The 25,940-nt window shown below is 58.8% G+C and overlaps 2 protein-coding genes across 4 annotated transcripts in view; both read left to right on the top strand.

Moving 5' to 3' along the window:
* The window catches only part of SLCO4A1 (solute carrier organic anion transporter family member 4A1), a 44,353-nt gene extending 43,261 nt beyond the window's left edge, over positions 1-1,092 (top strand). The window contains exon 10 of one of the 3 annotated variants that reach the window (XM_055265373.2): positions 302-1,092. In XM_055265373.2, the coding sequence (XP_055121348.1) occupies positions 302-604 (303 nt within the window). In that variant the 3' untranslated portion in view covers positions 605-1,092. The remainder of the gene's footprint in view (positions 1-301) is intronic. The other 2 variants (XM_055265367.2, XM_055265368.2) reach the window with 2 other exon arrangements.
* A 19,672-nt stretch (positions 1,093-20,764) lies between these two features.
* The window catches only part of NTSR1 (neurotensin receptor 1), a 51,172-nt gene continuing 45,996 nt past the window's right edge, over positions 20,765-25,940 (top strand). The window contains exon 1 of the mRNA XM_055265430.2: positions 20,765-21,871. Within this exon, the coding sequence (XP_055121405.1) occupies positions 21,158-21,871 (714 nt within the window). The 5' untranslated portion in view covers positions 20,765-21,157. The remainder of the gene's footprint in view (positions 21,872-25,940) is intronic.

Here is a 25,940-nt window from a genome sequence, read left to right as displayed (position 1 = left end):
TATTTTACCAAGAGCAGGTTTGGACGGTGCAGAGAGAGGAAGAGAGTATCAGAGTGCCCAGCGCCACAGAGAAGGGGTGGCTGGACATGGCGCCCATTGCAGGCAGATGGAAGGGGTGCCCCCAAACAGGCACTATGGGAAAGGCACCCCCAAAAGGAGCAATAGGAAAGGCACCCCCAAAAGGAGCGATGGGAAGGGCACCCCCAAAAGGAGCGATGGGAAGGCACCCTCAAACAGGAGCGGGGGCCTCTGAAGGCAAGGGGCAGCAGCTTCCTAATCCTGGCCCCACGTTGTTCCAAAGGTCCATGAAGTTGACCAAAGGCCACACAGCCACGGGAGACACAGTGGCCACCCTGGGGCATCTACAATGAAGGCCAAGGGCGTGTGGAGGAAGAGCCGTCTGAGCCGAGGCCTCGGGAGGAGCCAGCAGGCAAAGGAGGCCAAAGAAACCACGCAGTGGCGTCCAGGGCAGGGCAGGTGCGTCATCCGGACACAGGATGCAGAGACATGCCCTTCCACCAACCATCTGAGGAGAACTTGGCACCCACACATTGAGCCTGGAAAGGGCCACGCCAGGAGGCAGCACACGGGGCAGAGCCTGTGAGCCAGACAGGGGGAGGTCCCTCGGGAGGCCCCTGCCATCCCCCGCTCTGGGTGGGCCTCTCCAGCCAGACTCTGCTCCCCAAGGGCAGGGCTGGGCCTAAGCCACACCTCGGGGTGCACAGGCTATGGGGGGCCGCTCCTGGACACGGAAGGACGACACCAGCTTCCCTGTGCCTCTGCTGGGGCCGCAGGTCCCATGTCGTAAGCCTGGCCACTACGCTGCCAGCCTAGCACAGCCTCCAGGGCAGCCATGGCACAACCTGCCTTCCTAGCCTCAGGGGTATCCCTGAGCACATGGGAGTGCAGGAAAATGTACCCCCAGGGGATCCCCACTCACCTCCCGGCCACGCCCTACCAGGCACTAGTGCAGTGCTGCAGCCACCCCTGGGCCTTGCCCACCTCCACCCACTCGGTCCCAGCACCACCAGCTTCATTGCCTTCCAGGCACTCAGCAGCATAAGAGACCTACACACACACACACACACACACACACACACACGTGCACACATACACAGAAGGGGCTGACTCACACACCACCCCATATGCAAGCCCCAGAAGCTGGGCGTCCACTGAGCAGCAGAGATACCCATCCCAGAGGGCAAGGAGGATCCCTGGGGTCCCCACGAGGACACCTCACCCAGGTCCTGCCCACGCCCCCCCACGAGGCCCCTTTGGGAGGGCGGCTGCCCCCTACACCACTCAGTGCTAGAGCTTACCCATGCACCTCCAGCCCTGTGCAACCCTGCCCGTGCACCAATGACCCCACTCACCCCTGACCCTGCTCACCCCAACCCCGCTCACCCCTAGCCCCACCAGGTTCTTAAGCAAAAGCTCAGTCTGTGTGCACACAGCAAACACAACTCTGCCTGTATTTCCTGGGGGTTTGGGGCTCACATTGGGCACTGGAGGCTCTCCTGAGTGAGTAAGAGCGGCAGCTCAGGCTTTTGAGGGCAAAATGGAATGGACGCAGGGCCCAGGAGACACCAACTGGGTGAGAGCAGGGCTCCAGAGCCAGCAGATGGCCGGGGTGGGGGATGCACGACCCTGCCACCAGCTCCAGCAAACCCGGTCCCTTGACTTGGGTTGTGTCCAGCAACCGCTTTCTGGGCTGGAAGGCAGAGCTGCCAGGAGGAAGGAGTCCCTCTGCAATGTCAGAAGCACCAAACACAGGGGAGACCTAACTTCCAGGGCCTGGGGGAAGCTGGGGTGGCCAGGCTGGTGGGAAGGAGATATTAACATTTTCCGAGAAGCCCTTTAATTCTTCCAAATAAACCGAACAAGTACAAACCTCAGCATGGAAGCACATCTTTCTAGAAGCTGGAAAATCAGACTCATCACGAAAGCTCGAGCAAAGTTAATTTTCTCTGACATTTCCTCTTGTGGTTAGTCTTGGAACCGGTAGGTGGCCAGAGGCGCCCCATTCTTTCCCATAAATGGACGGTCTCTAAGGAATCAAGTCAGGCCCTCATCTCCAAACCCTCATCCCATTTTTCCCCGGCCTGCACGTGGCCGGCTGTGCCCTGTGCCTCGCAGGCCTGTCCCCGACTGTGCCCGTGCCTCGCAGGCCTGTCCCTGGCCGGCTGTGCCCCATTCCTCGCAGGCCTGTCCCCGGCTGTGCCCCGTGCCTCACAGGCCTGTCCCCGGCTGTGCCCCGTGCCTCGCAGGCCTGTCCCCGGCTGTGCCCCGTGCCTCGTAGGCCTGTCCCTTGGGCAGAGTGGCTCCCTCTCTCCATCAGTCCTTCCTCCATCGCACCAGTGCTCGTGCAGAAGCCGAGGCTCGCAGACATCACCTTAGGCACTGAGGATACCAGCTGCCCGAACGGACAGACGGACAGATGCTAAGCCTCCTCAGGCGCTGACCCATGGCTTCGCAGGCTGGATGAGCAGCAGGTCTCTACGCGGGACGTGGCAGAGGGGACCCCAGCCCCAGCAGGGCCCAGCGAGCCGGGTGCCCAGCACAGCACTCACCTGAGCAGCCGTCACCACCCCGCATGGAGCCCCTCCTGGGGACCGCCCCTTTCCAAAGACTCCCTGGTCATCTAAGACACCCAGACCCTCTGGACGGCGACCGCCATGGCTTGAGAACTCACGGAGGCTGAGGCAGAGCCGTAGGGATCCTGCCAAGCTGCCTGATTCCTTGTGTTCCTGGCAGGGGGGATCCACATCATCCTCGCCCCACTCCATTTGTGGGACGGGGCACCCAGGAGTGTCCGGGACTGAGGAAGGGGGTGGGCCTGAGGGAACCCCGACCTGCAGAAATAATCATGGAAGGGGTGGAGCAGATGCGGGGGACCCGCGTCCCCACCCTCACCCCCAGGGGCTGAGCCGACGCCTGCAGCCAGCGCCTGCATTCCTGTTCACATGGGCTTCCCTGGCCTCTGCGCCTGCTTTGCGCCTGCACGGCAGGTGAACGTCCCCAGCCCCCTTGCCTGGCGAGTGGGCCTATCTGCCGTGGATTCCCCAGCTGCACAGTGCCTCGGGTGCCCGCGGTGGTCCTGCCCCCCGCCTCGCGTCGGCCACCTCTGTGCTCCAGCGGTGCTTCCTGTGTGTCCTCCCAGTAAACCTCCTGCACCTGACCCCAGTCTCCCCTCTGTCTCAGGGGGCCTGACAACCTCTGGGTGCCCGACGTCTCATCAAATCCTTTGATACCCCAGGGGAGTGGGGTTGACAGTTTTCCAGGGGAGGACGGAGCTCAACAGAGGGAGTCACCTGCACGAGGTCACCACAGGCTCTGACCCCGCAGCCAAGGAAGGCTCTGCAGGAGCCCCGGGAATCCCAACCACAGAACAGGAGGGAGCTGCACGCTCTCACTCGACGCCTGCCCTCCACCGAGCCGCAGGCCAGAGCCCTGGCTCCACCATTACTCACTGTTATCTCAGATTTACCATTCATTTTACCAGGAGAGAAACTGCGAAAGGAAATTAACATTTCCGTACTCTGCAGCGAGATACTCTCATGGACGCATTCTGAGATTTATTCTTTAATAATGGAAAGGAAACACCCTACTGGTTTCCAATTCGGGGCCTGACAGTTCATCCTATTCCAGGCAGAGAACCGCAATTCAATAAACGCGCTTTCATTTGTTTTGTTTTATTGACTTTGTTGTGTTAACTTTGTTGTGGGAAATGTCAAACATGGTAAACAGAATGAGGTTGGATCATGAACCGCCCTCCCGTGCCTGCCGTCACAGCTTCCACTGTCAGCCCTCACCTCTCACCCACTTGCCCGCCTGCAGTCTTCCCCAAATTATAGTTCTAATATTATCTGGCAAAGTCAAGAATTCCCCAATGATCCGTTGGCAGATTGAGAGTGGAGAGGAGCAGTCTCAGGGGGCTGCCCTCGGCGCTTCTGTTAAAGGAGAAGCTCCCCAGCTCTGGGATGGCCCCTGGGGGTCTCCAGTACACCCCCATCGGGAATGACAGAGTCCCCAGGACTTCAGCGCAGCCTCTGCAGACCCCAGGCCGGGGAAGGAACCGAATACAGGGCTGTCCAGGAGTGTTCAGAGTAGAAACCAGCTGGACCACAGCCCCGGAATGTTTTAAAAGAAGTAATACTAAGACCCTAGGATTACATTTCCTCAAACGTGTTTCCTTTTTCTTTTTTCTTTTTTTTTTTTTTTTTGAGACGGAGTCTCGCTCCATCGCCCAGGCTGGAGTGCAGTGGTGCGATCTCGGTTCACTGCAAGCTCTGCCTCCCGGGTTCACGCCATTCTCCCGCCTCAGCCTCCCGAGTAGCTGGGATGACAGGCACCTGCCACCACGCTCGGCTAATTTTTGTATTTTTAGTAGAGACGGGGTTTCACCGTGTTAGCCAGGAGGGTCTCGATCTCCTGACCTCGTGATCCGCCCGCCTTGGCCTCCCAAAATGCTGGGATGACAGGCGTGAACCACCCGCCTCGGCCCAAACATGTTTTCTGAAGTGACTGGGCTGTGTAGACAAATCCGTCTGTGGCAGCGACGTGCTGTGATGAAGCTAATCATTAGCTGTCACAGGAAGCAGCAAATTATCTCCAGTCGGCTCTTCTCAGACCGAAGAATCTCAGGAACTAATGTCTTTATTATCAAGCCTTGCAATTTCCAGAGAAGACAAGAACCTATTCATGCACGACGCTGTTAGAATTTTCCAACTGGTTACAGAAAATGAAATCGTGGGCTGGACCCCGCCGCTTGCCCACCATTTCCTGCCTTCACTTGTGGAGTAAGAGGCTCAGGAGCCACTGGCGAGAGACCCCCGGGGGCGTCTGGAGGGCCCCGCTGGCCACCTGGGTTCCAGTGCCCATGCTCACCATGTCTAGCCGCAGGTGACAAAATCCAAGTCAAACCAGCTTGAGGAAAAGCAGGGGGCAGGGCAGGACTCAGGGGCTAGAGCAACACCCCCAGAGCTCTGTGCCTCTTGCATCCCCAGCTCTGCCCACGGCCACCAGGAACCCACTCAGCATCCAGTGAGTGGGGCCGCCCTTCCCAGCAAGCCCAGCAAAAGGGCTCTGGGTTCCACACTGGCTGATGCCTCCATCCCAAGACCCAGCCCTGGAGCCTCGGGAATGGGGCCTCCGGTTGCTGGGGGAGGGCCAGCCCATCCCCCAGACCATGAGGGATGGGCTCTCTGTGACCCCGCAGGAGGTGCAGGGCTGGGGCGGGGCCCCCGTGAGTCTGGGAAGCTAAACCACCACATGACCCTTCCTATGCCTGGGTGCCAGCTGCCCACTGCAGAGCAGGGCTGCCTGGCCGGCTGTGATGGCCAACAAAGCAGCACCAGATTCCCCTCCAGAGGACATGCTTGTGAAACAGAAGTGGCATTTGGAAAGGATTACAGAGCCAGACTCCGGGATGCAAGGGCTGCTCAGGATGTAAGATCCTTCGTTTGGCGATATCCGGCAGCCTCAGCCCTTTTTTAAAGAAAAATAAAATAACAGGTCTTCTCTCTTAGCCATCAAACCCATTACATATGGGCATATATTTAATATATCATGTACAACTCGTGTGTGTGTGTGTGTGTGTAGAGGGAGAGGGAGGGAGGGAGGCCGGGCGGGCAGGAACAGGGTGGGTATCAACAGGGGCGATGCGTGTAACAGGATTCAGAGCAATGCAGGCACGCAGCATGCACCAGACTCCAGCCCCATGCCCATGTGTGTGTGCACAGGCTGAGCATGTGTCATTTATGAACATGAGGGAGGTGTGATTTCGGCAGGTCCTGTGGGTTTGCAGGGCGTGTCTGTATTCTAACTGCTCATTTCTACTAGAACACATTTTCCTTAGTTTAATGCTCCTTTTTTCCCTCCAATGATATTTTAAAAACCAGATTGCAGAGCCGTGCTGGTTGCTAAAAGAGATTCCAACCAGCCGGTGCCCTCCTATGCCAACGTTTTTGGGTCCCTGCAGAAGCACATGGCCGGAGGCACAGGAATCCCGCAGGCCCCGCCCCAGGCTTCCCAGGACTGTGACCAAAAGGGGGTCCACACTGTCCCTAGGCCTGGAGGAGTCACCCCCCAGGTACCCTCAGGGCTGCCCATGAGCAGGGGCGAGAGCCACTTGGGCTGACACCTGCTGTATGTGGAGCCCCTGGAGAAGGTGGTGGCTTCCTCCACACCCTGTGGCTGGTGACAGTGAGAATAAGTTCCCGTTGTCTTAAACCACGCAGCCCACCAACAGCAGTCGCAGGGGAAGCCTCTGTTATGCCCACTCTGGCCGAATGCCAGCCTGCGCTGCCCGAGACACGCCTCCCATCGGCCTGAATATGTGGAACATGTCTGCATCTGTCCCCCCCTTGGCCAAGGGTCCCTTAAAATCTGTGGGCTCTTCTATCTCCTCATCTCATTGTTCCCTGAAGGACCGGGGGTGTCCCTGCCAGTGAATGCCTCCTGGCAGGCTCCCCAGGAGCCACCATCTCAGCTCCGGTTCCCCAGAAGCAGCCCCTCATGTAAGTGTCCCCAAGGCCGAGATGAAGTCCCAGGGTTAAGTGCCAGATGCAGCCGTGCCTCAGCCAGGCCCCCAGGGAGCAAGCTGCAGCTCAGATGCTGTCCCACCTCCAGGGACCGGGTGGTCCTGCAGCACGCTCTGCCCTGGGGGTGCAGCACCTGGCTGATCTCCACGGTGCTTGAGCAAGGCAGCTCTCAGGACAGTCCCCGAAGGTCCTGGCTGCAGCTAGGCTCAAGATGTCCCTGCCCCAGTCCTTGATCCTGTAAAGTGCAGGTTTGATCAAGGTACAGACCTCAAGGCGGGAAGGTCTGAGAAGATAAGGGAAAAAACCAAATTGTTCTTCCTACCCTCACAGCACTGGACACAGCACTCCCAACCCGGAGAGTGGTGATTTTTTCCCAACACCAAGCAGTTCTCCAGCCGATGCCAGCTGGTGTCCTTCAATTCAATTCTGACACTGTCCACCTAGAGATGGCATCAGACCCCATAGAGTGAGGACTGAGTCCCACAGGGCTGCCCCCACTTCCGAAGTCAACTGCAAGCCTCAGGGGCTTCTGTCCACACAGCTGTAAACCAGGTCCCGTGAGCCCCTCCCCAGGCTGGAGTGATTCGCTGCAGCAGCACCCAGGACTTAGGGACACAGGCTCACCAGTTTATTATGAAGGACATTGCAGGGGACACAGATGACCAGCAGGTGGATACCTGGGGGAGGTCCGGGGGGGCCCGGGTGCAGGAGCCTCTGTCTGTCTGCAGTTGGGGCTGCTCTCCTGGCAGGCAGACGTGTCCTCCAACCCCAAAGCTCATCTGCACTGAGTCCTTCTCGGGACTCATGGAGGCTTCAACACATAGGCATGATCAACTACGTCATTGACCATCAGTGATCAACTCAACCTTCAGCCCCTTTTTCTTTCCCGAAGATCAGAGGTTGGGGCAGAAACTTCTAATCATGTGGTTGGTTCCTGTGGCCACCAGTCCCCATCCTGAAGCTGTCTAGGAGCCCCCCAGAGCCACCCCATCAGCTCAAAAAATGCTCCTATCACCCCAGAAACTCCAAGGGATTGAGAAGCCCTGGGTGGACGCAGCTATTCCTCAGGAAATTGCAAAGACTGTAGGAGTTCATTGTTAGGAATTGGGGCCAAAAACCAAGTATCAGAACAAAAGATTCTCCTAGCACCCCTATTGGTCAAGAAACTGCAAGGGCTATCGTCACTCTATGTCAGCAACCATTTAAATGTGTATTTATTCTTATATCACAACATGGCAGAAGCTGATCCTGGATGATCTGGGTGGGCCGATTCGATCACAACTCCTCCACAGCAGAGAACCGCCTCTGCCTGGCATCAGATGCAGTGGCGAAGTGTGGTGCTGGCACCGAGCCCCAGGGCCGGGGGGCCAGAGCATTCCCACAGAAATCAACAGTAGGGTCCAGTCCTGAGCTTCTCAAGTGGGGCGTTATTCACACCACGCCCCTGATGCGTCCGTCTGCTGTCTGCACCTGCACCTGCTCTGCGTCCTGGGCGAGCTCCAGGCTGAGGCGCCTTGGGCGGGCTTTCCGGCTGCCCCGCAGGCTCACTCTGGATTTGAGTGGGAACCTGTGGACAATGTGGACAGTGCTCTCTTCCCGCTGTGAAGCTTCGGGCATTCCAGGGCCCCCTTGAGCAACGGCAAAATCAGAGAAATAAGGATGTGGCCTCTCAAGGCATTTCCTTTGATGGAAAATGTCCGTTTTCCATGCTGAAGTTCTGGAAGGTTGGTTAAGCTGCAGATTCACTTTCCTGGAGCCACACATGTGCCTGTCACCTTGTAAGTCCATCCCACACATGTTTACCGACCACCCTTATTGCCTCGTTAATCTTCCCTCGTCCACCTGGCAAGGCAGCCAGCATGGTCTTCACCATATCATATTCCAGGCACTGAGACTTGGAGGGGCCACGTTCCCTGCCCAAGGCCCTGGTCAGAAGGGCCTTGACTCCCTGGGTCAAACCCCCACCTCTCTGCACCAGCTGTGAGGCAGGGACAGTGTCCTCCAGGGCCCCCAGGAGGCTCCGGACAGGCAGCATTTGCTCCTATCAAGGCTTGTCCAGAGCGGGAGGGTCACCGTCTATCCTGTGGCTGTGCGAGGAGAGGGTGGCTTGGAAGGTCTGCATTCGGAAAGCGATTCTGAAAGAGATGGCCACTCTCAGTTCTCATTGCATTCTCTAGACACACACACGCAGCAACGCACAGACACACAAATGGGGCCACGTGCAGATGCAGCAACGTCTACCTGGGGCAACACAAAGAGGACAACAGGAGCACTTGGGAACACACAAGTACACAAATGAGGCAATGTGCAAATGGAGCAACACGCACACTTATAAATACGGTAACCCCAACATTTGGCAACATGTCGTTGCAGCAATGCACACTTCAACATCTCACCCAGCAATTGTTTGAGGGGAAGCTCTGGCTTTCAGCGCCTCTTACACGGATGGTGCAGGTAAGGCTGTGGAGTGTGCCCGTGCAGTGGGGCTGTGCAGTGCACCCGTGCAGTGGGGCTGTGGAGTGCACCCGTGCAGTGGGGCTGTGGAGTGCACCCGTGCAGTGGGGCTGTGCAGTGCACCTGTGCAGTGGGGCTGTGCAATGGGGTTGTGGAGTGCGCCGGTACAGTGGAGCTGTGCAGTGGAGCTGTACAGTGGAGCTGTGCAGTGGGGCTGTGCAGTGGAGCTGTGCAGTGGGGCTGTGCAGTGGGGCTGTGCAGTGGGGCTGTGCAGTGGGGCTGTGCAGTGATATGGTTAGGTTTTGTGTCCCCACCCAAATCGCATCTTGAATTACAATCCTCAAAATCCGCATGTGCCGAGTGAGAGACCAGGTGGAGGTGACTGGATCCTGGGGGCGGGCACCCCCATGCTGTTCTCATGATTTTCTCACGAGATCTGGTGGTTTGATAAGGAACTCTTCCCCCTTCATTCAGCATGTCTCCTTGCTGCCGCCTTGTGAGGCGTGGCCTCGCTTCCATTCGCCTTCCGCCATGATTGTAAATTAGCTGAGGCCCCCCGGCCATGTGGAACTGTAAGTCTATTAAACCACCTTCCCTTACACATTATCCAGCCTCAGGCAGGTTTTTATGGCAGTGTGAAAACAGACTAATACATGCGGTGAGGCTGTGCAGCACAGCTGTAGAGTGAGGATGTGAAGTGAGTGTGGAGTGGGTGTGGGGTGTGGTGTGGGGGGTGGGGGGTGGGGGGTGGGGGGTGGCATGTCGAGTGGGGTGTGGAGTGGGGTGGGGTATGGGGTGGGCGGTGGGGTGTGGAGTGGGGTGTGGGGTGTGGAGTGGGGTGTGGAGTGTGGGGTGTGGTGTGGAGTGGGTGTGGGGTGGGGTGGGGGTGTGGTGTGGAGTGGGTGTGGGGTGGAGTGGGGTGTGGAGTGGGGTGTGGAGTGTGGGGTGTGGTGTGGAGTGGGTGTGGGGTGGGGAGTGGGGGTGGGGTGTGGAGTGGGGTGTGGATTGTGGGGTGTGGTGTGGAGTGTGGGGTGTGGTGTGGAGTGGGTGTGGGGTGGGGTGGGGGTGTGGATTGTGGGGTGTGGTGTGGATTGTGGAGTGGGGTGTGGAGTGTGGGGTGGGGGTGTGGAGTGTGGGGTGTGGTGTGGAGTGGGGGTGGGGTGGGGAGTGGGGGTGGGGTGGGGAGTGGGGGTGGGGTGGGGAGTGGGGTGTGGAGTGGGGCCTGTCCTGCCTGATAAGACAGTCCTGGTTACACGGGGACCTTGGGCCAGGCTGGATGGTCTGTGCTATTGATGGGATTTGTGGTGGGCGTTTTGGGCCACATGGTGTCAGCTGCGCCACTGGAGGGATCAGAGACCGAGCTGCCACACATGGTCGCTTGGCAGAGCCTGTGGGACTGAGCCCCAGCAAAGCCCTGAACTCCAAGTCAGGCCATCAGCTCGGGGAGAAGCAAGTGCTGTCAGGCCGCCCAGTGGGGAGACCAGCAGCCTGTGCCTGGACCCTCCTGGACTCTGCCAGTTCCCTTCACCGATTCTAGCCGGCGCCCCTTCGCTCTAATGAACGGCAACTGTGAGCACAGCAGGTTTTCGGTGCTGTGTGAGCCTTCTAGAGAATCGTGGAGACTTCTAGAGAATTGTGGAGTCCAAGTGTGGTTTGGGGACACCAGAGCTGCAGGGGGTAAGGCAGTGATTGAAGAAAAATAGAATTCATCTGATCTGTTCCCCTAGGCATTCAGGCTATTTAATGAGCCAAATAGTCATACACCGTGTTTGGGGACTGTACGGATAAAGGTCTTCTAGTGACTGGGAAAGCCCTGCTGCCTGCAGTGCCGGGTGTGGAGCCTTTTGATCCCTGGTCCTATCACAATGGGCTCTTTATTCCAATAGCTTCCTCCCTCGCCCAGCAAAGGGGCGGGGCTGCTGGGGCTGAATGCCTGGCCAGTGGTGTCTTACAGGCAGCACAGAACACACCTGAGAGGATCAAACCATGTGTGGTCTCAGCACCTGCCGATGGAGTCGGGGGGTGAGAGAGAATAAGAACACCCGAAAAAATCGGGGAGCTGGGGACAGGGACTGGTGCCTAGACCAAGGAGGAGCAATCTCATTCCTTATCTAGAAAGCGCAGGGGGAGGCGGCACTCGGGGCCCAGCACCTGTGTGTGTTATTTTTAGAAAAGTTTTACACCCAATTATCCATGTCAAGCTCAACATAATTCATTATCTGAAAAGAAAATGAGCAACAGTTAAGCATCCCAGCCCATGGTCTGGGCTTCTTCTCCCAGAGAAGTCCTCTGAGACCAGGCTAAGCTGGTAGGGGTTGAAAGAGCCGGTTCTGAAGACTTAGAAGTGCGGGGGTTGGGGGGTGATTGAGTGGAAAGGGAGGGCTGGGCCCAGCCTTCGGGGAGCACGTGGTCCAACTGGCAAGGCGCTGGGTACAACACTGGGTACAGTGAAGGGCTCCTTCCTCGTCCCGCAGCCTGAGGAGAGGCGCCTGGTGACTTTATATGGGGAGGGGGAGCAGCCAGGGAGGGGCCCCGCAGGGAGACCCCACACTCTGTCCTTCAGGGGCCTGCCCGAGAGGCTGACCTCTCTCCTGGGCTTGGCTGCTCTGCTCTGTCGGGCCCTGGATCGGATGCCCGTGCCCTGGTCTTCTGCCCCCTGGACTCAGTTTCCCCTGATAGGAGAGCAGGGTATCAGGGCCTGCCCTCCAGGTATCCTCATCCCCTAGGAGGTGAATAAATGATGGAGGTGTCTCCTAAATTCACAGATGACTATCCCAAGACATCGGGGCACATGGCAAAAACCCAAGTCAAACAGCTCGAGAGAATAAAGGTTCCATGGGACTGAAAGTCCAGGGGGCAGCAGGGCTGGCCAGGGCCTCAAATGGTGTCCTCAAGAAGCCCAGGGGGCAGCAGGGCTGGCCAGGGCCTCAAATGGTGTCCTCAGGAAGCCCAGGGGACAGCAGGGCTGGCCAGGGCCTCAAATGGTGTCCTCAGGAAGCCCAGGGGGCAGCAGGGCTGGCCAGGGCCTCAAATGGTGTCCTCAGGAAGCTGCAGGCTCCATTTGACTCCTGGAATGGTCCCAGGAGGATGGGGGTCCCAGGAGGGCAGGAGTCCCGGGAAGCCACGGGGTTCAGACCCAGAGAGGGCTCTGTAATCAAATGCATGCCTGTGGCTCCTCCAAGTTCCTGCGTTGGAATCCCAGCCCCTGTTCCTCCAAGTTCCTGTGTTGGAATCCCAGCCCCCCAGGGCAAAGATGTGGGAGGTGGGGCCTTTGGGAGGGATTTGTTGGTGAAGGTGGGGCCCTCATGAATGGAATTAGTGCCCTTACACAAGGGTCAGCAAGGAGCTCCCTCACCCCTCCCACTGCAGGAGAACGCGGCAAGAAGGCACCCTCCGTGAACCAGGAAACAGGCCCTCGGCAGACCCTGAATCTTCCCTTGATCTTGGCCTTGCAACTCCCAGGCTGTGAGAAGGGATTTCTGTTGTTTAGGAGTTCCGCCCAGCCTCTGGTGTTGTGTGTCAGCACCCCGAGGGGACTGAGACAGGCTCCCGAGTGGACTGGGACAGGCTCCCTCTCTCTTGCTGCTGGGATGTCTCCCTGGGAGCTTGCGTCTCTCGCCACCCTCACCTGCCAGCCAGAGTGAAGCCAGGAAGCCAGGGAGATGTGGCCTGACCAGCAAGGGTGCCTCTCTCCACACCCCCGGCCAGAACTTACTCTGTGGCATGTCTAGCTGCAGGGGAAGTGGGAGATGGAGCCCTTAGCTGAGACTTGGGGTGAAAGGGAGGGAGGATTCAGAGGCGGCCGGTGGACCAGCCCTGGCTGTGTCCGTGGCTCATGGGAGCCCAGACTTGCTGTGTGGACTGGACTTGGCGTCCCCAGGCTGGCCAGGCCCATGCTGGCACCTCTGTGGACCCTCTGCTCTCTCTGAGGGTCATGGAGGGAGTGGGCCACCCTCAGTGAGCCAGGCACCTACCCTCAGCCCCTCTTGCCCCCAGAGTTCCTTTCCTCTTGGCATGGCCTCACGTTGTTAAAGAAAGTGTCTCGAGCGGGCCTTTGCAGCTCCAAGGCGAGAATGACAAAGGAAGAACCGTTTCAAGGTTTTGCTTCTGGAACTCCTAGGAAGCGACTACAAAATGGAAGACATTTTTCCTATTTCAATATTTCTAAGCAGGGAGGACTCCTGACTGCAGATAAAGGCGTATGCTTTGGATCTCTGGAGACGCAGAAGTCATGTTTATGCAAACTCCATCCTTAGCCCAAGGAGGAAAGAAGCCTGAAAGACAGGGAAGAGATGCCCGCGTCATGGCACCCAGTCGTGCCTTTCCCAGAGGGCAGCCTGGCGGAGCCACGTGGAAGGAAGGGCGGGCGTGACGAGACCCTCAGCTTCCTGCTCCAACTCCAACCCTGCCTCGCGCGTCTCCTCATCCCCTCCAGGCTGGGGGGCCGGGCTGCTGAGCCTTCAAGAGAATGCAAGAGCCGCCTGTCCCTTCTCTCCTGACAATAAATGGAAGACTAATATTAGCCGAATGCAACCCTTTTAGCTTTACATCACCTGGTGTGCTCACAAGCATGCCTGGAAAGTTAATCACAAATTGGTGCATTTATAAGAGCCATAAGCCCGCAGCTTCTGGGTGAGAGCAGACAAAATGCTACTTCTTTTTTGCAGATGGAACAGATGGGCTGGCTTGGCCCTCCGCATTGCGTGTGTTGCCTGTATGTTGTCTTTTTCCCAAAAGCAAATTGCAAAAAGAAAATGGCTTTCTGCTGGGGGCCCAGCAATTAGGAACCCTTCTTCCAGCAGAAGGAGGCAGAGAGGAGGGTATAGGTTGGGCCAGGGAGGGCAATGAGGAGAAAAGGGAACAGGCTTAGGGGGCTGGGGGCTGCTATTCATCAGTTTCAAACCTTCTGGTCCAGAGAAATCGGTGGGAACGTCACAGGAAATTCTAAGGGACACCCTCTGTGTCCATTGGTCTGAGGTGCGTGTCATAGCAAGCCCTTCCCAGGAATAATTTCTAGGAAACTGGGCTGCATTGAAACATGTCTTGGAAATGGATCTTCTTTCCTCAGAAGATAATCTACCTCATTCCCTGTTTCCTCCAGAACATCAGCTTTCTTTGTATGTCTCTTGGCTGATTTCTTTAAAGTTGCTGATGGGTTTCACGATCCAAGGCAACTCCAGGCCTTCTCTGCTTCACCCTTCCGCACGGTTCTGCTTAGCAGGCCTGGAAAGGCACAAAGTGAGATTCTGCTTGGAGGTGAAGGCCAGGACGGGTGCAGCCAGGGTGGGCAGAGGGAGCCTGGGGGACCCTGAGCCCCTCACGCTGTCTTGGAGGGAAGAGGTCTGGTGCACGGCAGAGACTGGGCCCCAGCAGCCTCTTCCCACCTCCCCAGCCCGCTTCAGCCACCCTTCATTCACTCACCATTCAGCCAGGCTCTCTGGACACAGCCAGTGGGGGATGCTCACAGCTGGCCTGCTGTGAGGCCAGCACCGTGGCTCCCTGGGCGTCCAATGTGCCAGACCCTCTCAGGCTGCCATCACTCTGGTTCTCCTTCTGCCTCTCTCTTCCACATTTAAGGACCTTTGTGACTCCTCTGGGCCCAGGACAGCCCAGCACAGCCTCCCCATTTCATGGCTGATGAGCTGCCTTAATCCGCCTGCCCCCTAATCCCCTTTGGCAGGCACCCCAACAAATTCACAGGTTCTGGGGAGTCTGGCATGAACATCCTTGGGGTCCTTACTCTGCCCACCACGTGGGCTGCCCCATCTCATCCACACCCATGAATGTGAGGCACAATTAACATCCCCATACTTCAGATGAGGAAACTGAAGCTCAGGGTCACCTAAGGTGGCTCACTTTGGAGGTGGCAGAGCCAAGATTTGAAGCCCCTGGGTTGGACTGCAGATCCCGAGCCCTCTGCCTGGCTGGGTGGAGCAGAGTCTCATTCACATTGAGAAACCAACCGCAAGCAGGAGGAGAGGGTTCCTGGAGCTGCAGCCAGGGGAGAGGGTCCCCGGAGCTCAAGCCAGGGGAGAGGGTCCCTGGAGCTCCAGCCAGGAGACGGCTCTGTGCGTCTAAGCAGAGAGAACACAAAGCATGGCGGGGCAGGCAGAGGACGCCCTCCTCCCTCCCCGCTGGGCACAGCCTTCTTTGCCAGGTGCATGCCAGCCCTGGGGAGAGGAGACAGAGCCTCCTGCGGGGCCTCAGAGCAAGGACAGGAGATGAGCCTGGGAAGGCCTGCTCCTGCCAACGAGGACCCTTTGAGATCCTGGGTCTGGGAGCCCAACATGCATGCAGGTATACACACATGTGCACACACACACATGCATGCACACCCACAGACCGTGTGGACAGCAGGCGGTTCACAGGAAGACTTGGGGGTGCTGGCACCCAGGCGAGGGGAAAGGCTGAGCAGGTGAAGTGCCAGCTGTTCCCTCCAGGTGCTCACGATTCGCTCAACACACATCTCCCTGTCCACTGGGTACCAAGCCTGCGCCAGATTCCCGCAGAGCCAGGTGGAAGGCAGATGGCTCTTGGGGGCATGAAAATTAAGGGAACTTGGCCGCTTTTGCCCACTAGGTGTGAGCCCTTGAGCCAAGGGTTCACCGGGAGGCTCTGGCCTCCGGGCAGATGGCAGAGACACACTTGTTGATATATGTTTGACGACTGCGTGAGTCAGACCATCCGGCTGAATCAGAGCCGGGAGGAAATACATGATTGAAAACTGGGCCCGTTACAGAGCAGCCAGCTCTCCATGGAGCCATGTCAGGTTTGAATTAGAAGATTCTTGGCTTCTTAGCAATGGGAGGAGAAGGAACCCTGGATGATTTGGGATTTGGAGGGAGTGATGAGACCTGGTCCCAGCAGGGGAGACCTGGGCTGGGGGTCAACGGAGCAGGAGAGAGCATGGGAAGGGAGGGAAGCTGCAAGAGCAAACTCCCACAGCACACAGCCAGGGTGACCCTCAGCCCCAACTGCTTGACACTGAGAGGGCTCAAGCTCCCAGGTCTCTGGACTTGCTGTGTTAAAACCTCGAAAGTTCCAGGAAAACCAGAGTGAGTTGTTTGTCTTACCCCGAGCCTCCCAGCCTGCTGGTGCCATCTTACTCAGGCAACCTGCGGGCACCATGGAACAGCCATCCCAGCTCACCTGAGGCCCAAACTGGATTGCCGAGTGTCTATAACGCTGACAGGGACCTCACACAACTCTGGTGGCCAATCACTCTCCATCCTCAGCCTAGCGCACAAGACAGCCACGGCAACGCCCTGAGCGTGTCCCCACTCGGGCAAAGGCGGAGTGTGTGACCCCACTCCAGGCCATCCTTCTCCCACCCAGCCTCTCCAGCTGCCCTGCAGCCACCAGGGTGAACCCTGGCCTCTGTGTGGAATGAAGTGTGTGCACATCACAGGAGGCTCACAGCAGCTGGTGACCTAGGGGCCACGTCATGCATTTCACACACGGGAAACTGGGGGTCCAGGCCTGGTGAGGCTGGGATTCAAAACCACCTCCTCTCCAGCCTGTCACCCTGACCTGCCCTCAGCATCCCTGGCCTTCCCGGGGCCTATCCCATGCAGCAGCCGCTGCACTTGTGGGCAGCCACGCCCGCTTCCTCTTCTGGTTCTTCCCTGAGAACACAGCTCACGGTTCCAGAAAGCTGGCCCAGGTCCAGGGGGCGGCCTGGGAATGTGAGGGACAAGGATGCCAATGAGTGAGGCTTGATCGGCCTGTAGCACAGCCCCCAGAATCTGCCAACAGCCCCAGAGATGCCTGGAGTGCAGCCAGCGTGAGGCTGGAAAGCGGCTCCACCCTCCTTGCCGGCCTGCGAACACTCGCCGTGCGTACACGTGTGCAGGTGCCGCTCTGTTTTCAAAGATCCTCCTTGGAGTACTGTCCGTCCTGGAACACGTGCAATTTCCATGCTGTGGGTGGGAAAATCTATAGCCAAGCTCCACCAATTATGTTTATCACTTATCTTCTGTGCCTCTAACACATCCACGTTTCTGCCCCACCCGCCTTCGTCCTCATAGGAAACCAACTACTGCTGTCACTGAAATAATAAATGCCTGTTGTTTTAAGCCACTGAGTGTGGGGGCATTTCGTTATGCAGTGATAGATAACTGATGTAGGTGTTATTGTCAACTTAATTTTTTCAATTTTAATAAGAAGGTTTCCTGCTAGCAAGAGTCGCCCAACAGTGGTTGGGGGCCTGAGGGAAGAGAAGGATGGAGGCCGGAGAGATGGCGGCTCTCCTACATTCGGAAGCCTGAAGCCTGCTGCGAACCAGTGACAGGTTTCACACATCCTGCTGGCATGGCCTCATCCTGTTCACCGTCACATCTGCTCCACTAGTGCAACACAAACCCACTGAGCGCCAACTACGTGCCGCGCAGAGTTGGAGGGACTCAGGGTAAGCTAGCCAATGAATCAAGCAGGGACCCCCACCCCTGGGAGCGTGCTTCCAAGGACCTCTCGTGTGGTGACTCTTTGGACGTGATTGTCACCCCAGGCACAGATGACTACCTTGCTTGGTAATAAGGACATGGCCTTGCTCACACCGCTCAGGAAATCGCAGAAAGCCAGACTGTCCCCAGCATGCTGGCTGCCCCTGTTCAGCACTCCTGCTGCACCCTAGAATCACAGCCGTGTCCGTGGACCTCGGTCCTCGCTGCCCATGGGACCGGCCGGCTCCTCAACAGGCAGCATTGGGAGTGTTGGGATCGGGGCAGCAGGTCCCCAAGGCTCTCCAGCTTGCAGGAGACACTCACCCCCGGAGCCCTGCCCCCCACAAGGCTGTGCCCAGCTTCGCGTGTCAGTGAAGGCATCTGGCTGGCCAAGGGTGTGGCTGCATCACCAATGGGCATGACCAGACCCAGCCTGGCGCTTCCCAAGCACCTCACCGGCGCTTTCTTTAAAGAGTCTCAGCTGTTTAGGAAGGGCTTCTGTCTGCAGAAATCAGAAGAGAAAGGGGCAAACAACGTGGAGTTAAAAGCTTCCAGCTGCTGAGCCACCCGGTTTGTGAGTGCACAGAAGAGCTCAGAACAGCCGAGTGACGTGGCTGCCAGGGGTTCCCACCGGAGGCCCGCCACCCGCCTTGTGTGGAACAAGGCCTTCCATGTGACATTTTCCTATGTGGTTTTAAGCAAATGCTCCATCACAATATTTGCACTAAGTTGCCTTTTATGATTTTTTAAGCTCCCAGACTAACTCAAAGATAAATCTTTGAAAATAAGGGCAGCTTAGCCAAAAGGTCAGGGGTTTGAAAACCAAACAATGAGCTTAGGCAGAGGGAGGGCACAATCGCTGCATCCTCCTGCTCTGGCTGGCAAAGGGACAGACTCCAGTGGCCATTGCTGTGGACTTCCTTTTTGTGGGGGTCTCGACAGAGGCACCTGATGGCCCAGCCCGTGGTCAGGCCCCAGTGTTACCAAGACAGTGGTAAGCGCCTGGACCTGACACTGTCCAGCACCTGTACTCCCTGGCATGGCATGGACACTAAGCTCCCCGCCCAAACCTCTGTACTTGGCTGGGCGCAGTGGCTCACACCTGTAATCCCAGCACTTTGGGAGGCTGAGGCGGGTGGATCACAAGGTCAGGAGATCGAGACCATCTGGCTAACATGGTGAAACCCTGTCTCTAATAAAAATACAAAAAAATTAGCTGGGTGTGGTGGCGAGTGCCTGTAGTCCCAGCTACTCGGGAGGCTGAGGCAGGAGAATGGTGAGAACCTGGGAGGCGGAGCTTGCAGTGAGCCGAGATAGCGCCACTGCCCTCGAGCCGAGCCTAGGTGGCAGAGCGAGACTCCATCTCAAAAAATAAAATAAATAAAAAATAAATAAAAACCTCTGTACTTAACTGGTGAATCGTGCCTTCCAGAGGACAAATCTGGCCTATTCCAGCCTATTCTAGTTGGATGGAACACCTCACCTCACACCTGACAGCCCATTCAACCTCATTCATTCCCCGTGGAGACCTATCAGTAACAGCCCTGCCCTTCATTCAGCCGCTATTCCCATTTTACAGATGACTCAATCGCGGCACAGAGACGCTAAGGACACTCGCCCAAATGCGAAGTAGCAGGGCCAACGTTCAAACCCTATCTGCTGGCTTCTGAGCCTGCTGTTCTGGCTTCCAGCAAAGGGACCACTGGCGTTTCCTTTGATGCCGAGATTTCTAAGCTCTGATGTTTGTGAGCTGCAGCCCCCTGACAAGAGTATCAGGCTTCGGTTGAACAAAGAAGCCCAAAGCAGGGTGAGAACGGACGAATAAGCACAGAGTCCTGCTGCCAGCCATCGGCTCAGAAGCCTTGAATTCTCCTAGCTGGGCGGGCCCGGGAGAGGGTTCCTCAGCCTCCTGCTTCCATCAACACCCTGCGACCCTCACCCCAGCCTGCCCAGGCTTCCTGCTCCCAGCACAACAGGTGCAGCCAGTGATGTGCACGAAGGCCAAGCTGGTTCCCCCGGCTGCACTCGAGCAGCTCCTCCTAGCCCTGCACACATGGAGCAGAAGCTCTACCCAACGTCTCCCAGGGGTTCTGGGGAGGAGGGAGCAGGGGAGGGGCGGGGAGGGCCTAGAGAAGGGACAGTAGTGCCCTGGGCAACCCAGACATGGGAGGGGCAAGCTTGTGCCTGGCCACCTATGCCAGTGCCACCAGGCGCTGGGGGGACGCGGAAAGGACAAGAATCTTGCCCTCATCTGGCTCCCGAGCCAGGGGCCGGGGCACCCTGTGAGGACGCTCAGAGGGAGGGAGTGTGCAAAGCCTGCAGGACCTGGGAGGATGCGTGCTGGGGCTGCCCCTCCCAAATCCTCCTGGGGCGCAGACTCCCAGGGTGATTTCTGATGACAAACCCAGGCAGTAATAAGGGGCCCAGGGGTCGCATCCCATAGCGTCATGAGACCGGCCCAGGGTGCCAGGTGCGGGGCCCTGAGTGGGGAGGGTGCTGTTCTGGGCACCTGCTTTCTGCCCTCCCTCATTTACCCCTCCCCAGATTTTGCTGAAACCGTCTGTGGCTCCCGGCCTCTGCAGGACCCAGCCCCTCAGCTCCTCAGCCCTTGCAGGTGTCCCTCGGTACTGCCTCACGCCATCCTGCCCCAGGTGATAACTATGCTCTGAGCCCCCACCATTCCCACTGGGCATATCCCAGAAATACGCATTCACAGACCAGGCACGCCAATGACTGCGACCAGATTTTAAAAGGAATCACAAGAAATGTAATCTCCAGTGGTCCTAGAGCCCCCTGGGCACCCAGCTTCTGGCACCCTGTGGACACCCAGGAGTGGAGGTCGGCCCAACCAGCTGCGCAGCCGCCCAGCCCTGCCAGCGGGGAGCTTCCTCCCTCCTTGCCCTCCGGATACACTCTCACCCCGACTGAGCGAGCCCAGTGTTGGGGGGAGGTGCACAGTTCCCTTCCTAGCCGGTGCGAGAAATTGCGGAGAACAGGGAAGAGGGTGGCAGGGAGGGTCCGGTGCACGATACACGCCGCGCCCGCTCGGAATCCTGGTTCCCTGGAGCGTTCACCCCAGCCCGCCCTGCCCCGGGGAGCGCGAGGGGGCGACCCGCCAGGCTGCACCCGGGCGGGGCGGGGACGGCGGCAGGGGCTGCCTCCCTCCTCCGCCGCCATCCCCCACTGTAGGGTGCGCCGCGCGGCCGCCAGCTCCGTGGAGACGCGCAGAGCTGGGAGGGCGCGGGCGCGGCGGGAGGTGTGCGGGGCTGGGGTGCGCAGAGAGCGCGAGGGAGGAGATTCCGAGCGAGGGAAGGGAGCGCTGGGGCAGCAGTGCGTGCGCTCCTCCCGGCGCCACAAGCTCGCCCCGCGCAGTCCGGGCTGGGCGCTGTCCTCGGGGGCCTGGGGAACCGCGCGGTTTGGAGATCGGAGGCACCTGGAACCCGTGGCAAGCGCCGAGCCGGGAGACAGCCCGAGGAACCACGGGGTCTGGAGCCAGGAGCTGGGAGCTGAGAGTCCGGAGGAGCGCGGAGCCCGGAGCCCAGAGCCCGGGGCGGCGCGTCTGGGTCTGGCGCTTCCCGGCTGGACGGCGCGACCACTGGTCTTCGCCACGCGCCCTCCCCTGGACTCCCGTTCATCGGTCCCCGCCTGAGACGCACCCATTCCCGCTCGGACTTCCAGCCCCGGAGGCGCCGGACAGAGCTGCGGACTCCAGCGCCCACCATGCGCCTCAACAGCTCGGCGCCGGAAACCCGGGGCACGCCGGCCGCCGACCCCTTCCAGCGGGCGCAGGCAGAACTGGAGGCGGCATTGCTGGCCCCGGGCTTCGGCAACGCTTCTGGCAACGCGTCGGAGCGCGTCCTGGCGGCACCCAGCAGCGAGCTGGACGTGAACACCGACATCTACTCCAAGGTGCTGGTGACCGCCGTGTACCTGGCACTTTTCGTGGTGGGCACGGTGGGCAACACGGTGACGGCGTTCACGCTGGCGCGGAAGAAGTCGCTGCAGAGCCTGCAGAGCACGGTGCATTACCACCTGGGCAGCCTGGCGCTGTCCGACCTGCTCACCCTGCTGCTGGCCATGCCCGTGGAGCTGTACAACTTCATCTGGGTGCACCACCCCTGGGCCTTCGGCGACGCCGGCTGCCGCGGCTACTACTTCCTGCGCGATGCCTGCACCTACGCCACGGCCCTCAACGTGGCCAGCCTGAGTGTGGAGCGCTACCTGGCCATCTGCCACCCCTTCAAGGCCAAGACCCTCATGTCCCGAAGCCGCACCAAGAAGTTCATCAGCGCCATCTGGCTCACCTCGGCCCTGCTGGCGGTGCCTATGCTGTTCACCATGGGCGAGCAGAACCGCAGCGCCGACGGCCAGCACGCCGGCGGCCTGGTGTGCACCCCCACCATCCACACCGCCACTGTCAAGGTCGTCATACAGGTGAGCCTCAGTAACCAGCCCCGGGGCTCCCCTCTCCTTCACCCCAAAAGCAGTGCCAGTGGTGTGCCTTCTGGGTAGGGAGTGGGAGAGATGTCACAGAGACAGTCTACTCCTGCGAGGCTGGGAAGGTGGTTAGGGCAGCTTGGGGGCAGCTCCGGAGGTGCCAGGCTCAGCCCCTATCTTCTCCCCTCCTGGTGAGGGGATGGAGCCCCTGCCTGTGGCCTCTCTGGTGTCGGTGGCTGGGCCTCCGACGTCTCTGAATTCCTTAAGACCTAATGGAAACATGTGCGCTGGCACCTGCGTCTCCAAAGGAAGAGTAACACTTTCATCAGCTTCTCAAGAGACTTTGTGCCCCAACAGGTGATGTTCCTTCCTCTGCAGAGAAGCCCCCAGACTGGCTCTGCCTGTGCCTCCCAGCTGCCTGCCCTGACCCAAACTTGGGAGTCAGAGCAGAACCTGATGCCCTCTTGGGCCAGTTCCTAGTTTAGCCTCAGCTTCTGCATCTGTGTGATGGGGTAGTCATAGCATTGACCTCAGAAGGTAGAGCATTCGAGAGAACGCGTGGGAAGTGTTTGCATGGCCCCTGACACGTAGAAGCGCTCACAGGCACTATTATTGCTGGGTGGTGGGGACCATGTTTCTGCGGGGAAGGTTGTGAGGATCTGCGTGTGGCGGCGGTGTTGTGGTGAGGTGTGTAAAACTGGAGCCGAGTGACTAAGGGCCCTCCGAGGGTCTGAGCAGAGCGCCGTGGGAATGCGGGTGGGAAGCCCCTTTGGGAATCAGTTTGGCTGAGGTTCGTGGCACGGGGGCTTCCAGCGCTGGAGGGGAGGGCTGGTCAAACCAAAGCCTCGAGCAGGAGGCTGGTGTCCAGGGAAGAAGTCAGGGCCGGTCGGGCACTTTGAGAGGCATCTCGGACATGAGCAGCCTTAGAGGTGCGGGGGTTCCTCCGTTTCTGGTGGGCTAAGGAAGCCAGAGCGTGAAGGATCCGGGTAGAGTCGCCCACCTCTGCCCAGCTAGAGGGGCCGGGGTGGCTGGCTGTTCCCCCTGGCTCCCCACACACCAGCATCAGCAGGCTCCCAGCTAAGCTTCTGTAGTTGCATGAGCAGCCCGCGTATGCCAGTATGCCCAGTGGGGGTGGGGGCAGCAGTGCCGGGCAGGGCGTCACCTGCCTGTCACTCCCTGGGCCCTAACTGACCCTCCACTGGCCACCACCCAGGTGGGCTGGGGTGGAGGAGGGTAGAACTGAGCTTCCAGTCTCCCTGGCCGCACATAGAACTGGTGGCTACAGGTGTCCCCTCTCGGGGAGGCCCCTCCCACAGACACTGGTAGGCAGTGAGTCAGGGCTGCTTTGCCTCTGCGGCAAGAGTCCCTCCCCTCACCAGAGGCAGAAGTAGGCACAGCCCGTGGGGTAAACACAGTGAGAAATGACCTCTCGCTCCCTTTGAGGCTTCATCTGGTCTCCCCAAGCTCGTCTTTGATTGGCATTGGCCAGGGGGAACCTCTCCCCAGTCTGCGTGGAGGGGCCCCAGGGGCAACAGCCACTCAGTCCTTCAGAAGGTGGGCAGTGGAGGGGTCAGCGCTGTCACTGCCCACCCAGTAGGTGCCCCCGCTCAGACCCCCGATCCTCCCCCTCCCCTGGCAAAAGGCCAGGAGCCCACCAGCCTCTTGCAATCCTCAAAACCAAACAGCGAAAAGCACAGGGGCGTGACGACAGCTCGGCTCCACCCCCAAGAAAGTGTCCTCCCCGGCGTGCGTGGGCTCTCTGCCGGGTACTTGGGATTGGGCACCTGTGAGACATCGCTTTGCCTCCCAAAGCACCACCTGCCCAGCCTTGTTGCTCAGAGGCTGCGAGGCAGATTTGGCCAAGTCACGCTACGGCCGGCCACAGGCACTCATCCAATCGCAGAGGCCTGTGATGCATCAACCCTGGGACAGCGGCCCCACGCCCTGCAGACGCCATGCTGGCCGAGCGTTGCTGAATGTCCCTGGCGTCCTCGGCACCCTTGGAGAACGTAGTTTCCATTTTTCTTTAGAGGGCTCAGCTGCGTGCCTGGGAGCGTCTGATTACAAGGGCGCTCCTCCATCCAATGCTGACCACCTGGCTTTCTAGGGCCCCGATGCCAGCTGCTCTGTGTGCTTGAAAAGAACATTCCTCGTAGGAGAGGCCTTGGCTTCCCCCAACCCCTGCCCTGCCATTTGCCATTTTACAGGAGGTTTCCCCAGAATTAGGGGGTTTACAGTCCCCACAAGGGCTTCTGGTCCATTGGCAGATCTGGGCGAACATCCACAGTTTTCAAACGGTGACGTCTGGCTGAAGAGGGGCTGGATACCCTGAGCTAAGTGTCTCCCTCTCAGTGACCACGTTTGGAAGTGTTGGGGCAGTGGCCAATCAAATGGCCCCGCTTTCCAAAACAGGGGTCCTTTCCTGCCCCAGCGTCTTCTACGAAATTTTGGCCTGGGCACTTGCAAACAGAAATTGTGTTTAGAAATGAGGTGGTTTGGTGATAACACTCTGGGGCAGCTTACAGTGACCCTCCCTGAAGCCAGCTGGGCATTTTCCTAGTGTGTGGCTGTGGCTGGGGGTCGATGGTGGAGTGGGCAGGGCTCTCAGGCCAGCAGACAGGACCTGGTGCCCAGGACCCTCCCAAAGGCCCCAGACCTGGCCCCGATGCCAGCAGGGTGACTGGGAGGAGGTGCTGGGGCCTCAGGGACCTACGGGTGCCCCTGGGCTCCCCTGGACTGTCCTACCCCTCCTCTAACCCACCCGCACACGTGGCCCCACACAGGCAGATGGCCCTTGCTTCCTGGATGGTCCCCCACGGCCCAGGCCCAACCTCCAGCTCAGCTTTGACCTCGGCTGTGAGAGGGTCTCGGTGGCACAGGCTCTGTGTGGCAGGGCTCAGGACTGATGGCCCAGACGGTGGGTCATCAGAGTCCCATGCTCATCCGTCCGCGGCATGTATACTGAACGTGTGCACATATGTGTGTGTCCAGGGGCCCACGGTGGCAGGGGCCTGGGACTTCAGGTGTCCGATTCAAATCAGATGAGGTGGCTGCAGCCTTTGAAACAGTTTTAGAGACCCGCCCCAACCATGGCCACACACAAAAGCAAACCCTCCCAGCCTCATAGGCACGAGTCCATTAGACCCTCCTGAGCGGCCGTGAGGACTCCTTTCATCATTGCCATTTTCTGCATCAAGGGAGTCTTGCTCCTGCAGGCTCAGCCTCCCTGCCTCCTCCTTTGTTTTCTCTGAAAGCCTTCTTCATATTGAGGACAAACAGCAGTGCTCTTCGCTGGGTTAGACCCCAACTCAGAGGGCACCTGCTCCCTCCCAGGGGCAGACAGGGGCCTCAATTTGTGCAGGAGGAACTGGTGTCCTACAACCCCTGCTCCAGAGGCGTCCAGGAGCAGACAGATCACAGGGTGACTTGGCGAACACCCCAGCCGTTCAGGGCTGGCAGAATTCCGTGAAAGGAGAGGCAGCTGAGACAGGGAAGGAGATGGGTTCCAGTGAAATCTGGCCATGGATTATTTCAGGGCTCCTGTCCCGTGCCCCAGGCTGTGCCCAGCAACCTCCACAGGCAGCATCCTTGTTCTTAGGAAGGATACAGAGGTGTTTAGAGTGTGGAGTCTGCCACTTATTCTCAAATCATTCAGAAATAAAGGTGTGGCCAAATGGAAGGAGAGCAAGCAGATAGTGAATCAAGGGAGGAGACCGCTCACTGGCCATGTGGCATTGGGCTGCAGACCTGCCACGGGCAGCCGAGCGTCCTGGGTATTCTTCCTGCTACTGTTCTGCAGTAGGAACTTTTTCAAGTTAGAAAGTTGCAGGAGGCCGGGCACGGTGGCTAACACCTGTAATCCCAGCACTTTGGGAGGCCGAGGCGGGCAGATCACCTGAGGTCAGGAGTTCAAGACCAGCCTGGCCAACATGGCGAAAACCCATCTCTACTAAAAATACAAAAATTAGCTGGGCGTCGTGAAGGATGCCTGTAATCTCAGTTACTTGGGAGGCTGAGGCAGGAGAATCGCTTGAGCTTGGGAGGCGGAGGTTGCAGTGAGCCAAGA

Source organism: Symphalangus syndactylus, chromosome 24 (assembly GCF_028878055.3).
Source record: "Symphalangus syndactylus isolate Jambi chromosome 24, NHGRI_mSymSyn1-v2.1_pri, whole genome shotgun sequence".
Lineage (NCBI taxonomy): Eukaryota > Metazoa > Chordata > Mammalia > Primates > Hylobatidae > Symphalangus > Symphalangus syndactylus.
The sequence above is the reverse complement of the archived record's forward strand: the minus strand, read 5'-3'. Positions and strand labels throughout refer to the sequence as shown.